The sequence below is a fragment of the Rana temporaria genome, chromosome 3 (assembly GCF_905171775.1).
Source record: "Rana temporaria chromosome 3, aRanTem1.1, whole genome shotgun sequence".
NCBI classification, from domain to species: domain Eukaryota; kingdom Metazoa; phylum Chordata; class Amphibia; order Anura; family Ranidae; genus Rana; species Rana temporaria.
In genome coordinates, this window is record NC_053491.1 from 138894292 (window position 1) to 138906981 (window position 12690).

The window sequence follows — 12690 nt, forward strand, 5'->3', positions numbered from 1 at the left end:
GTACATTGGCCTCGATATGTCCTAATCCAGTTGTCAAAAATAAATAATGATAAAGAAAAAATATAAACAAAGCATTTAAGAGGGTTGTGCCATCTTGAACAGTGGCCAAATGAATTTTCACTAAACTAGGTAAATAAAATAAAGTTATGTTGACTTCAGTGCCCAACATGCAAAATACATTCTCACAAAACATTTGTATTACAATTACCTTTGTTCATGTGCACCAATTACACAAGATGCTCATAAAAATGCAATTCACTAAAAATAAAAACAGGATTTTTCTTGCATGTACGTACTGGAAAAAATGGATACACTTTGTTTTGTAAAAATAAAATAAATATGAATGTATGTTTCTGTGTATTAAAGCATACTTTCTACATTTTATGTGTTCTTTTGAAAGGCACGCCCTTTCATGTATGCTACAAAGATAATTGTGCCAAAAGCTGATTATAGACTCTTGAAGTGTATGTATGGAAATCACACCCTGACCTATTCCTAAGGGTGCAGTCCTGCGTGCAAAGTCATTTGATTTGCTGTGGCAGCTATGACAACAAATGGGCACTTGACAAACGGCAAAGAAAATTAAGAATAATATCTAATCTCCTGCAGCAATTACTGCATATGGTAGTAGAGCAAATACACACCACAGTGCTAAAGCAATGTAATTTTCCTGAAGAGTCAGTAAATTATTCATTGGTTTGTATTCGCCCCAACCTGGTAGCAGTTGACAAGTAAAACATTTGTTATATTATGATGTGCAATTAAGACCTATAGATCAATACAATTCTTGTATAACATTTAGTTACCAAAATAAGATTAAGCTATGCTAAATCATATAATAGACCATTTTCTATCTGTAAAACGGTGAACTCTATGACACTGGTTTCCTACATTTTCTTGCGCTAAAATGTTAATCATCAACAATGCATTCCTTAGCAAGTTTTGGTTGATATCTTTTGTCACAGACTGATGAAATCCTCCATTACAAAAGCCAGCATTGCCAAGAATTCCACACTACCAGAGTGCACAACACATGTAATTATTTTACAACTGTACCATTTGTAGTTGCCAGAAGCAAAAAAATGTGTCACTGAACTTGTGATGCTTTCCACTGTCACCAGGGAAAGAGCTAAATATATATCGTACTTGAAATTAATATATGTGAAACTTTCTTACTTGTGAAATGATTTGTAATAAATGCACAGTTTTAAAAAATAAATAAAAATGTTGTTATCTTGACCCATTTGTGCCATATTGGCACAGAGCTATTTTTTTGAGAATTGTTAAGCAGGGCAGCCATTTTAGGTATAGGAAGGGCCCACCTTTCTAAGTTAAGTTTACACGACATTCAAAGCAGTAAAATAGGTTATTTTCCATTTTCATTGGTTTACAGTGGTGTGTTTCTAATTTGAATCAGTTGTCACAGCCATTGATGGAGTCCTGATTTTAGTGCAATAGAGCAATTTTATAAAAAGTATGTACATGCGTGTGTATATAAAATATATATATAAATATTAGGGTTCTTCCGATACCACTTTTTTAAGACCGAGTACAAGTACCGATACTTTTTTCAAGTGTTTGCCGATACCGATTACCGATCATGTGATAGTGGAACATGTGTCAGTATTTTTTTTTACAATTTTCTTTTTACAATTTATTTTTATTTAAGGCATAATGAGCTAGTATGCCTAGCATACTAGCTCATTATGAATTACTTACCTTACATCGAAGCCCCCGCAGCGGTCCTCATACCCCTCTCTGGCTGGTGACATCTCTCCCGGAGTTATCTGCAGGAATTGCGGGCTCCGACGCATGCATGCGGTAACGGCACACTTACTGAAGCAAGGCACATACATGCCATTGCTTCAGTTTGCATGTGCCAATGACATTGGCACATGCAGGGGACAGGGGATATCTCCTAAGACCTAAACCGTTCAGGTTTAGGATATATCCAGGGTAGCTACAGGTAAGCCTTATTATAGGCTTGCCTGTAGCAAAAAGTGTGTTATAAGGGTTTACAACCACTTTAACTACTGTACTGTATTCTGAAACAAAGGTCTAAACACAAAACTCCAACTCAATAACGTTTTAATTTGCATAAGTACAGAACACAAAAATATAAACATGGGGCCAGATCCTCATAGCGAATACGCCGGCGTACTTTCAAATTACCCACGTCGTATCTTTAGTTTGAATCCTCAAACCAAGATACGACGGCATTTGGGTTCGTACGCCTTCGGATCGTAGATGCAATACTTCGGCGTCCGCTGGGTGGAGTTCGCTTCGTTTTCCGCGTTGGGTATGCAAATTAGCTTTTTCCGACGATCCACGAACGTACGCGCGGCCGTCGCATTCTCTTACGTCGTCTCTAGTCGGCTTTTTCCGCCGTATAGTTAAAGCTTCTATTTTGCGGCGTATAGATAGACTTGCCATGTTAAAGTATGGCCGTCGTTCCCGCGTCGAAATTAGAATTTTTTTTTTGCATAAGTCGTCCGTGAATAGGGATGGACGTAAGTCACGTCTAAGTTAAAAAAATGACGTCGTTGCGACGTCATTTCGCGCAAAGCACGGCGGGAAATTTTGAAACGGAGCATGCGCAGTTCAATCGGCGCGGGGACGCGCTTCATTTAAATGAATCACGCCCCCTACCCGCCGATTTGAATTCCGCCGCCAGAAATACACTACGCCGCGGAATCTTCCTGGATTCATCTTAAAGCCAGGTAAGATACGGCGGCGTAGCGTATCTCTGATATGCTGCGCCTATCCAATTCTATGTGGATCTGGCCCAAAAATTCTGTACTGTACCGTACAATACAATGATGTACAGTGCATTGCTTGGGTCGGGAGAGCTGGTCATAAGTCTGAGCGGCTGTTAAACAGGTAAGTTATTAAAAGAGGAGTGTCTGCATATATTTCTAGGTCTCCTACTTAAGCAGTGTTAAACTGAAAATACAGTTTAAGTTTTTCTGATTAAAACAAACAGTCATTCTATGATACAATTGAAGTCAATAATTTAATGCTGCATCCACTTAATTTCCATTTAAGTATTAAGAGAACACAACATTCAAATGAAAGAGATATTCTTTTATTATTGCTATAATATCCCAATTAACTTTGTGGCTATGAGCTTATAGTATTAAATGTCAGACTCCCAGTCTATGAATTTCATCATATTGATAGCAGATTTATGAATAAGGCCACAGTACTTTGTAATACCAAACACAGCCTACAAAACAGACGTGTGTGATATGAATGATGCATAATGCATGTCTCACTCCTTTTCATTATGTGAAATATATGGATGTTGAGTTGAGAGCAGCGCATAATGAATCCCCTTAGGCCCCGTACACACGGTCGGACAAAACCGATGAGACTGGCCCGTTTTCATCGGTTCACCTCTGAAGTGGCCGTACGGCCTGATATGTGTACACACCATCAGTCCAAAATCCGAGCAGGTCAGAATGCGGTGACGTCAAACACACAACGTGCTGAATAAAACGAAGTTCAATGCTTCCAAGCAAGCGTCGACTTGATTCTGAGCATGCGCGGGTTTTGAACCAATGCTTTTCTGTACTAACCATTGGTTCGGTTTTGAAGCATGTTTAGAAATTTTGGACCGAAGGAAACCAGACCGATAGCCTATATACACGGTCGGTTTGGTCCGATGAAAATGAACTTCGGTTCATTCTCATCGAACCAAACCGACCGTGTGTACGGGCCTTAGTGTTCCACATTACGGGACATAAATCCCAAGCAGGCTCATCAGTACTTTAAAATGATATTGCAAGACTTATTTGACACTGGATAGTTTTTAGATTATGGTATAGAAACATCTACCTGTTCATATACCATACAGATACTGAGTTTACAGGCAAACCAACTTCACTTGTATGGATTAATGTACAGGTCAATAAACACATCACAGCTTTTTGAATTTTTCCTTCCAAGGAGAATTTAGCGCAGGGAGTCCTGGGTAAGCAAGTTTTTAAAAGGGTCAATGTTAAAAAAAAAAGATATTTTAGTGTTTAGTAGTAGCTGAAGAGTTAATTTTCTTAACTAGAGAAATGGACTTTTTTTTGGCAGATTCATACTTACCTGGGTGAATGCAGCACTGGTCCGATGCTGCACCTGTCCCCCGCCGACTCTAACACTGAGAACTAAACGATCAAACACCAATGATCGCTCAGTTTTCAAAGCTCCCTTTTTTTTCACCAATTTGCCTATTATTGCAATTTTATAAGTGATTTGAGGTTGTTTTAATTCTTCTTTTTTGTTTTTGCTTTTTCTTTTCCTTAAAGATATAATATTCTCATACCTTGTACATACGACCGGTTTTCCTAGCAGGAAAACTGCTATGAGAGCTTTTGGCCGGGCCGTGTGTATGCTCCATCGCAGTTTTCTCGACAGGAAAACAGCCAGGAATACCAAGGGAAAAAAGAGAACATGTTCTCTATTTTCCCGCTGGGATTCCCAGCGTTTTTTAAGCTGGCAGTTTCCCTATGGGGAAAACCCGCGTTGGAGCATACACACGGCCGGGTTTCCCGACCAAAGCTTTCATGGCAGTTTTCCTGTCGGGAAACCCAGCCGTGTGTAAGGAGAAAAAGCTACCAAGCAGGTTCTTGGTTTTCCCCTCGGTTTTCCCGGCTGACTTTTTACCACCGGGAAAACCAATCGTGTGTACAAGGCATTATACATTACACTTTTATCATATGCTGTTAATGTATGTATTTCTAGAATTAACACACTGTATTGCTTACCAGCTATAAGTCCCAAAAAAATTGAAAAGTGTAAAAGCCCTCATTCTGGGCGAAACGTGTCAAGCCATATATCTCTTGTCATTTATTCAAGCACAGACAGTTGTATTAGATGTCTATGTTTAGAATACATTATCTTTTCATGGGGAAAGTAAAAGAATTGTCAAAGGATCTGCGAGAAAAGGTAGTTGAACTTCATAAAACAGGAAAGGGATATAAAAAGATATCCAAGGAATTGAGAATGTCAATCAGCAGTGCTCAAACTCTAATCAAGAATTGGAAAATGAGGGTTTCTGTTGAAACAAAACCATGGTCAGGTAGACCAACTACAATTTCAGCCACAACTGCCAGAAAAATTGTTCGGGATGCAAAGAAAAACCCACAAATAATTTCAGGTGAAAAAAAGGACTTTCTGAAAACATGTGGTGTGGCTATTTCAAGACATACAATAAGGAGGCACAATGAAGAAAGATGGGTCGAGTTGCCAGAAGAAAGCCATTACTACGCAAATGCCACAAAGTATCCTACTTACAATACGCCAAACAGCACAAAGACAAGCCTTAAAGCTTCTGGCACAAAGTCAAGCCTTAAAGCTTCTGGCACAAAGTCATTTGGAGTGATGAGACCGAAATTTTGCTTTTTGCTTACAACCATAAACTATACATTTGGAGGAGTCAACAAGGCCTATGATGAAAGGTACAGAGGTGAATCGCTGACGTTTTGGAGATGTGTGAGATACAAAGGCATAGGAAATTAGGTCAAAATTGTTGGCAAGATGAATGCAGTATGTTATCAAAAATTACTGGAGAAACATTTGCATTTACCAACCAGAAGTTGGGCATGGGACGTTCTTGGACATTCCAACATGACAATGATCCAAAATACAAGGCCAAGTTGACCTGTCATTGGCTACAGCAGAATAAAGTGAAGGTTCTGGAGTAGCCATCTTAGTCTCCTGACCTCAATATCATTGAGCCACTCTGGGGAGATCTCAAACGTGCAGTTCATATGCAAGACAGCCCAAGAATTTACAGGAACTGGAGGCTTTTTGCCAAGAGGAATGGGCAGCTTTACCATCTGAGAGGACAAAGAGCCTCATCCACAAATTCCACAAAATACTTAAAGCTGTCATTGATATTAAAGGGGGAAATACACGGTATTAAGTACCGGGGTATGTAAACTGCTGATCAGGGTCATTTGGGTAGTTTCTGTTGCCATTATGATTTAAAAAGAGTAAACACAGTTGTATGATAATGAATAGCTTCAGCCAAACACTAACCATGAGTGAAAGAAATGTTTTTGTGTTATCATTCATATTCTCAGAAAAATGACCAAGAAACTGCCAGGGTATGTAAACTTATGAGCACAACTATATATATATATATATATATATATATATATATATATATATCTGTATCTCTATATATCTATATATACATAGATAGATAGATAGATAGATAGATAGATAGATAGATAGATAGATAGATAGATAGATAGATAGATAGATAGATAGATAGATAGATAGATAGATGTATCTATATATCACTTTTATTAAAAACATTTTTTTAGTTAAAAGTTAAAATTGACATTTCAGTGCTTGGCCATGGCATGGCAGTACATTGTCACTCCTGTTAATCTTGTTGCATTGCAAAAATCATATTTTTATTTGTATCAATTTACAAGTTATTGCTTTATATTGCACATTTCAGGTTCAAAATGTATCAGCTGCAATATACACTACTTAGATGAAACTGGTAATTGAATGCTTCCTGTGCTCCTGCTATCAAGTGTCTAGGCAGTAAATAGCAGATCTTTCTAACAACTGCATACATCACTTTGGACACAAATGCTCTCCACATACCTTGGCTCGTGGTAGTTAAGATAAGAATAGTGTTCCATCAGTTTCCATGTAATTCCATTGTCATAAGAGTAGTGGAGTAAAACACCTTCTCCTGGCTTGTCAGGGGCTTTGCATGTACTCAGGACAGATTTACTACCAATCCTTATAGTGAATTGCAGAAACCTGTGGATAAAATGCATAAGCACTTTAATGATTAAAATGCCAAACTTGCAGTTTGTTTTGAGATCGCCTTATAATGAAAAAAATCCAAACTAAGTTATGTTTACACTTCGCAGCTATTATTTACTTATATATTTTCAAATACACGTATCTTTACTGAACATAATCATCTTTATGCAAAATTTAAAACAATCAAGTATCGAAATTGCAAATTTTAAACTTGTTTAAGTTTGCTAATAATAACAATATTATAAATGGTGGCATCCCATAACGATCAGCAATCATTTTTAACTGCTTTCCTGCTTGGCCACAGCACATTTACTGTGGCATGGGCAGGCTGGATGGCTATGTCGACGTCATCCAGCCTGTTTGGATTAGGGGCAAGCATTTGTGTGCCCGTTGCTAACACGCACTGGCTTTGGCTATAGCAGGATTTTGTCAGCAGATCCCAGACAATAATTTATGTCCGAAACCTGCTGATTGGCTGTAGCCAATCACAGCACAGAATACTGTGTTTACAAGCACACAGAGTTCTGTACACAGATCAGCAATCTTCTTCTCCCTGTAAAATACATGTTACAGAATACACTTTGTGCTCCTTGCATTTTTACAGTCAAATATGGATTGTATATGGTACCTCTGAAATGAAAAAATGAACACAGCATACAACTCTATGGTGTATACTAGCTTCAATCCAAAGAGTGTGGTTTCTGTCTCACCTCTCTTTCCATTGCTATCTCCAAAAGCCCCTTCTGCAACTTCTCTCAACAACACAGAATCTTGGGAGATGGTCCCACCCGCCCCTCCAGCACACAGAAGGTGACGTTTCCTGATGAGACTGTGTAGAGGGGGTGTGTCCATTCCCTCCACTCTGGTCTCAGATTACACTCAGCTTCCTGCTCTATGATGTGCACTGTGTAATGTCAAATCTCTGCCTCCTGTCTGCTAGAGCTGAGGAAAAGCCTTTAATCTATGTGCTTTAGAAAGCTGTAAAGAAGAGAGGGTAATAATAATAAATAATAATAATAATAATAATAATAATAATGAGAAATAATTTGTTTAATTTCTGTGTATCACCCAAGGCTTGTCATGTCAGAGGGTATATGTAAGGGCTTACAACCACTTTAGTTTAATACTGCACTACCCAAATGAATTTAGCACATACAGATATTTTCTTAGAAATTTGTGCAGTATTCAGATGGTAAAAGTAAATTCCCAAAGATTATTGCACAGATTATCACTTCTTAAAGTAGACATAAAATCAGGCTATATGAAGCACCTAGTGGCAAAGCTTACCTATTGTTAAAACAAGCCTTGTAGTTGATGGCTGCAAATACCTTATTTTCCTTATTGTATTAGTGGACAATGACTCTTCTGTTCCCTCTTCTTACCCCAGCTCTGATGAGTGTCTACTCTACACAATACTCTGTAGACACCTGGTATATTGACAGTGATGCTTACTACGGGAGCCAAGGAAAGTGCTGGATAGCATGATAATGAGAAATTAGGAAGTAACCTGGTTTTTGTACCTAGATTTTTGTATCTGTTATATCTGATAACTGAGTTTTTAAGTAGAGATAGCATTAACAAGTGGTATCAAAATAATGGCTTATGTAAAATTAAAGCTTTCAACAGCAAAATGTGAATTTCATGTGAGAAATCCAAACCTAAATGATATTTATGTTTGTGAGCCAAACCTTTTTAGGAGAAAATTATCATAAGATAAAAGAATGGAGTTAACATAACAAATCCATCTTAATGAACTGAACCTGTAGAAAGGTGATTTTTTTTTTAACTCTGCAAACAATCAGGCTTAGCAAAGGAAATGAAGCCAATCATGTACTCTATCATTAGTAAAACCCACCAGAACTCCTGCAGAAAGAACAGGTGGCTAGGTTCCACTTCATCAGTCATGACCTCCCTAAGCTATTAGCATCTCTAGCTTACTGGAACAGACAATGGTTTTCCTTACTTAAATTCATATTTACATTTAACTCAAACTGTTATAAGCTGGTGTCAGGCTTATTTAATAAAACAGTGCAAGGAGCCAAGTGTAAATTACAAAGTGCAGTACCCAGTTATATATTATTCATCTGACTTCAGTACAAAGTAAGTAGTTTGGTTTCTTAAGGTTACTGCACTTTGAACCCTTTATCAAATAAGCTCATATTACAACATAGTAATCAACCAGTGGTATCTGTTCCCAAAGGGGTTATTATGAAAGAACCAGTTGAAGCATTTAAAAAACAGATCATACTGTAAATTAAATAGATCGGGATATGTATTTCAGCTATTTAAAGCTGGTGTCAGTTTTTCAGAAAACAGTAGACATGTGCATTCATTTTCGTCCGAATGCATTTTCGTCCGGATTTCGGGGATTTTCGCGTTCGTTTTCACAAAAACCATAAGGAAAGCACAGAATTCGAAATCCGAAAGATCCGACATAAAAAATGCTTTATTTTCGTTTCGTTGCAACAACAGTTCGATACAGATAGAAGATTTGACATGATGGTGACAATAGCGATCTGTGTCTATCGAATGTGCCTAACCTAACTCTATTAGCCCAAGATTACTTGACAGAGAGAGAAGAGATTCGACATTATAGAGACATGAAGATTCGACGAAGCAGCTAAAAACATATTATGTAATAATTATTAATAAATATAATTACTACTAGTCATACAACATTAGAATTCTACTATAGCTTGTGGGCAGAGCATTTGACCGGAAATGTACGATTGCAGCATCGTACAGTTTAGCGGCTTTGTCAAATCTTCTTAGAACATTCGACAGACACCATAAGCCTTCCACTGACAGATTTGACCTTAATTCGGATTTTCGGACTAATGCATTTTTTAACGAAACAAAATAAATAAAAACGAATTTCGGGAGTAACTAAATAAATACATTTTTCAGACGAAACCGAAATTCCGAAACAAAATATTTCAGTGTGCACATGTCTAGAAAACAGATGCACATGAACATGCGCTATGTACAATAGGAATTTGTAAAAGGGGCTGTAGTAAATAACTTAGACACATGGGATACTTAGCAAAACATAAACTTTCTTAAAGGGTACATTTAAGCATAAACAGTGCAGCTGAAAAAAGCTTTTCAGACTTTACTGTTTCATCATTTACAAAAACACAGCAGTCATGCAGATATACAGAATATATATATATATATATATATATATATATATATACTCAAGTAGTTCAGGCACAATCACTGATCACTGACCTTGACTGTGAGCTGTCGAGGAAGGTAGTAATAAGCTGCCTCCTCCCATCTTTGTTAAAGATCAAAGCCTTTCCACTTGCAAGAACACCGCAACCAAAACTAACTTCAGCACCACGGATAGAGTAGAAATTGTGATAGGAGGAAAGTCTGGAACTGGTGAAGCTTTCCGATATAAATACAGGATAGGTTTGTGAAGCCATTTCACAAGCAGGACCAGAAAAACCAGGTTCACATCTGAAAGGTAAGCAATATAGCAGTATGTTAAACAAATAGATGTTTAGAACAGACAAAATATTATACATTCTGTAAAATGAAACGGCTGATCTCCCCTCTCTTTCATATAATATATACTCAGGTGGAACATGCGTCCCAAAATGTAAGATTCATAACCCTATACTGACTTGACAAAGTTAAACTAGCAGTATTATACCCAAAAGCAAACATATACTTATATTGCAGAACAACAATTCTTAGATGTGATGGCTGCATTAGTTTCCTTTTTTAGGCTTTCTTTTTTCTATTTTAATTTGGTGACCCAGGCAGTAAGTCTGATGTTTTTTCAAAAGAAAAGCTCTCTTGTAGTTTCAGTCATTAGACAGATCATTTAACATTAGCAGGGGTGCCTAAAATAATCAGCTTTTATTTATTTGTGTAAAATCTTTACCCCAAAATAACAAATAAAAAAATGATTTTAAAGTATTAGCTGGAATTCAGCTTTATTTTGTTAGTGTCTTTAAATTTGCTAGTGTATCTAACACTTCCCTTCCCCTCAGAGTTACAATGCTGCTGTTGGCTGTCCCCCTGTGCTTCCTCGTCCAGAGTTGGGGCAGGAATTGTGTTATTGGCCAGATTACCAGGGGAACACAGTAAAAGAAGGCAAAAAAAAAAGAAAACAAATGAAGCTACCACATCTAATGATTGGTAAGCTGCAACATATTGCACTTTTGGTTTTGGGTTAAATACTGCCTTAAGCCTTGCTAAATCACAACAAAGCCTTTCTGATTCAGTTAAAATGTACTTAAAGCCAAAGTTTCAATACAAAACATTATCAATATTAAATAAATATTGGTGTCTATATCTCAGATGTGATTGAAACATAGGCAATGACAAGAATGATTAGACAATAAAGAACAGTAGAAAAATCAATATAGAGCAATCTCATTAGTCCAGATAAAATGGCATATGGGAGGCCTGATATTCACTGTAGTAATAACTTCTACAAGCAGCTCCAGCTGTGATACTTGCAAGATATATGTGACACTCACTTGCAGCCAGTTCTTGTGCATTGTCCTCGACCAGAGCAAAATTTCAGACAGGATGGCCCAATGTAAACTGTAAGAGAGAACTCATTTAGATGTCAGTTGATTTATGGGGAGAGTAAAATGGATATTCTCATTATAACTGAGAAGCTCATATTAAAAGATCCAAGACATGATAACTGTATTGAACGTTAACAGTTCACATTTTCTAGTAGATTAACTCAAGCACGCTAACATATGACCAATAAATTGTGCCTGCTTAGCACAGCATTGACCCTTTCAATGTTCTAAATCACTGAAGATTAGAATTATGCTGTACCTTAACCACTTAAGGACCGGACCAATATGCTGCCTAAAGACCCAAGGTGTTTTTACAGTTTGGGACTGAGTCGCTTTAACAGACAATTGTGCGGTCGTGCGACGTGGCTCCCAAACAAAATTGGCGTCCTTTTTTCCCCACAAATAGAGCTTTCTTTTGGTGGTATTTGATCACATCTGCGGTTTTTATTTTTTTCGCTATAAACAAAAATAGAGCGACAATTTTGAAAAAAATGCAATATTTTTTACTTTTTGCTAGAATAAATATCCCCCAAAAACATATATAATTTTTTTTTCCTCAGTTTAGGCCGATACGTATTCTTCTACCTATTTTTGGTAAAAAAAAATCGCAATAATCGTTTATCGGTTGGTTTGCGCAAAATTTATAGCGTTTACAAAATAGGGGATACTTTTATTGCATTTTTTTTTTTTTTTTTTTTTTTACTACTAATGGCGGCGATCAGCGATTTTTTTCGTGACTGCGACATTATGGCGGACACTTCGGACAATTTTGACACATTTTTGGGACCATTGTCAGTTGCAGTTTGGGAGTTAAACACAGGGGGCGCTGTAACATTTAGGGTTCACCTAGTGTGTGTTTACAACTGTAGGGGGGTGTGGCTGTAGGACTGACATCATCGATCGAGTCTCCCTAATAAAAGGGATCACTCGATCGATACGCCGCCACAGTGAAGCACGGGGAAGCCGTGTTTACATACGGCTCTCCCCGTTCTTCAGCTCCGGGGAGCGATCGCGACGGGGCGGCTATAAACGAATAGCCACGCCGTCGTCCCAGATCGCTCCCAGAGGGAACCCGACCGCCGCATGTACCGGGGGGGGGGGGGGGTCCCGATAGGACCCCCGACCTACGTCAAGCAGAGCACGTACAGGTACGTACATGTGCCTGTCCGTGCCATTCTGCTGACGTATATGTACATGAGGAGGTCGGCAAGTGGTTAGGGTGTCCGTTTATGAAGCAGTGAATTCTATTCACTGCTTCGTTCTCCGGCTATCACAGTGAAGATTTTTCTCCTCTGTGTGCCGGTTTATGAAGTGGAGAAGATCGCTTTACCCTTGGAGGAGTGAAGTGATCTTAAAA

At 38.0% G+C, this 12690-nt stretch overlaps 1 protein-coding gene across 2 annotated transcripts in view; it reads right to left on the reverse strand.

Annotated features, from left to right (window-relative positions):
* Positions 1 to 12690, reverse strand: part of RELN (reelin) — a 538933-nt gene that overhangs the window by 200780 nt on the left and 325463 nt on the right. For both annotated transcript variants that reach the window (XM_040343494.1, XM_040343493.1), the window contains exons 17-19: positions 11280 to 11346; positions 10015 to 10248; positions 6616 to 6777 (exon numbers count right to left, since the gene is read on the reverse strand). In XM_040343494.1, coding sequence (XP_040199428.1) covers positions 6616 to 6777; positions 10015 to 10248; positions 11280 to 11346 — 463 coding nt within the window. The remainder of the gene's footprint in view (positions 1 to 6615; positions 6778 to 10014; positions 10249 to 11279; positions 11347 to 12690) is intronic.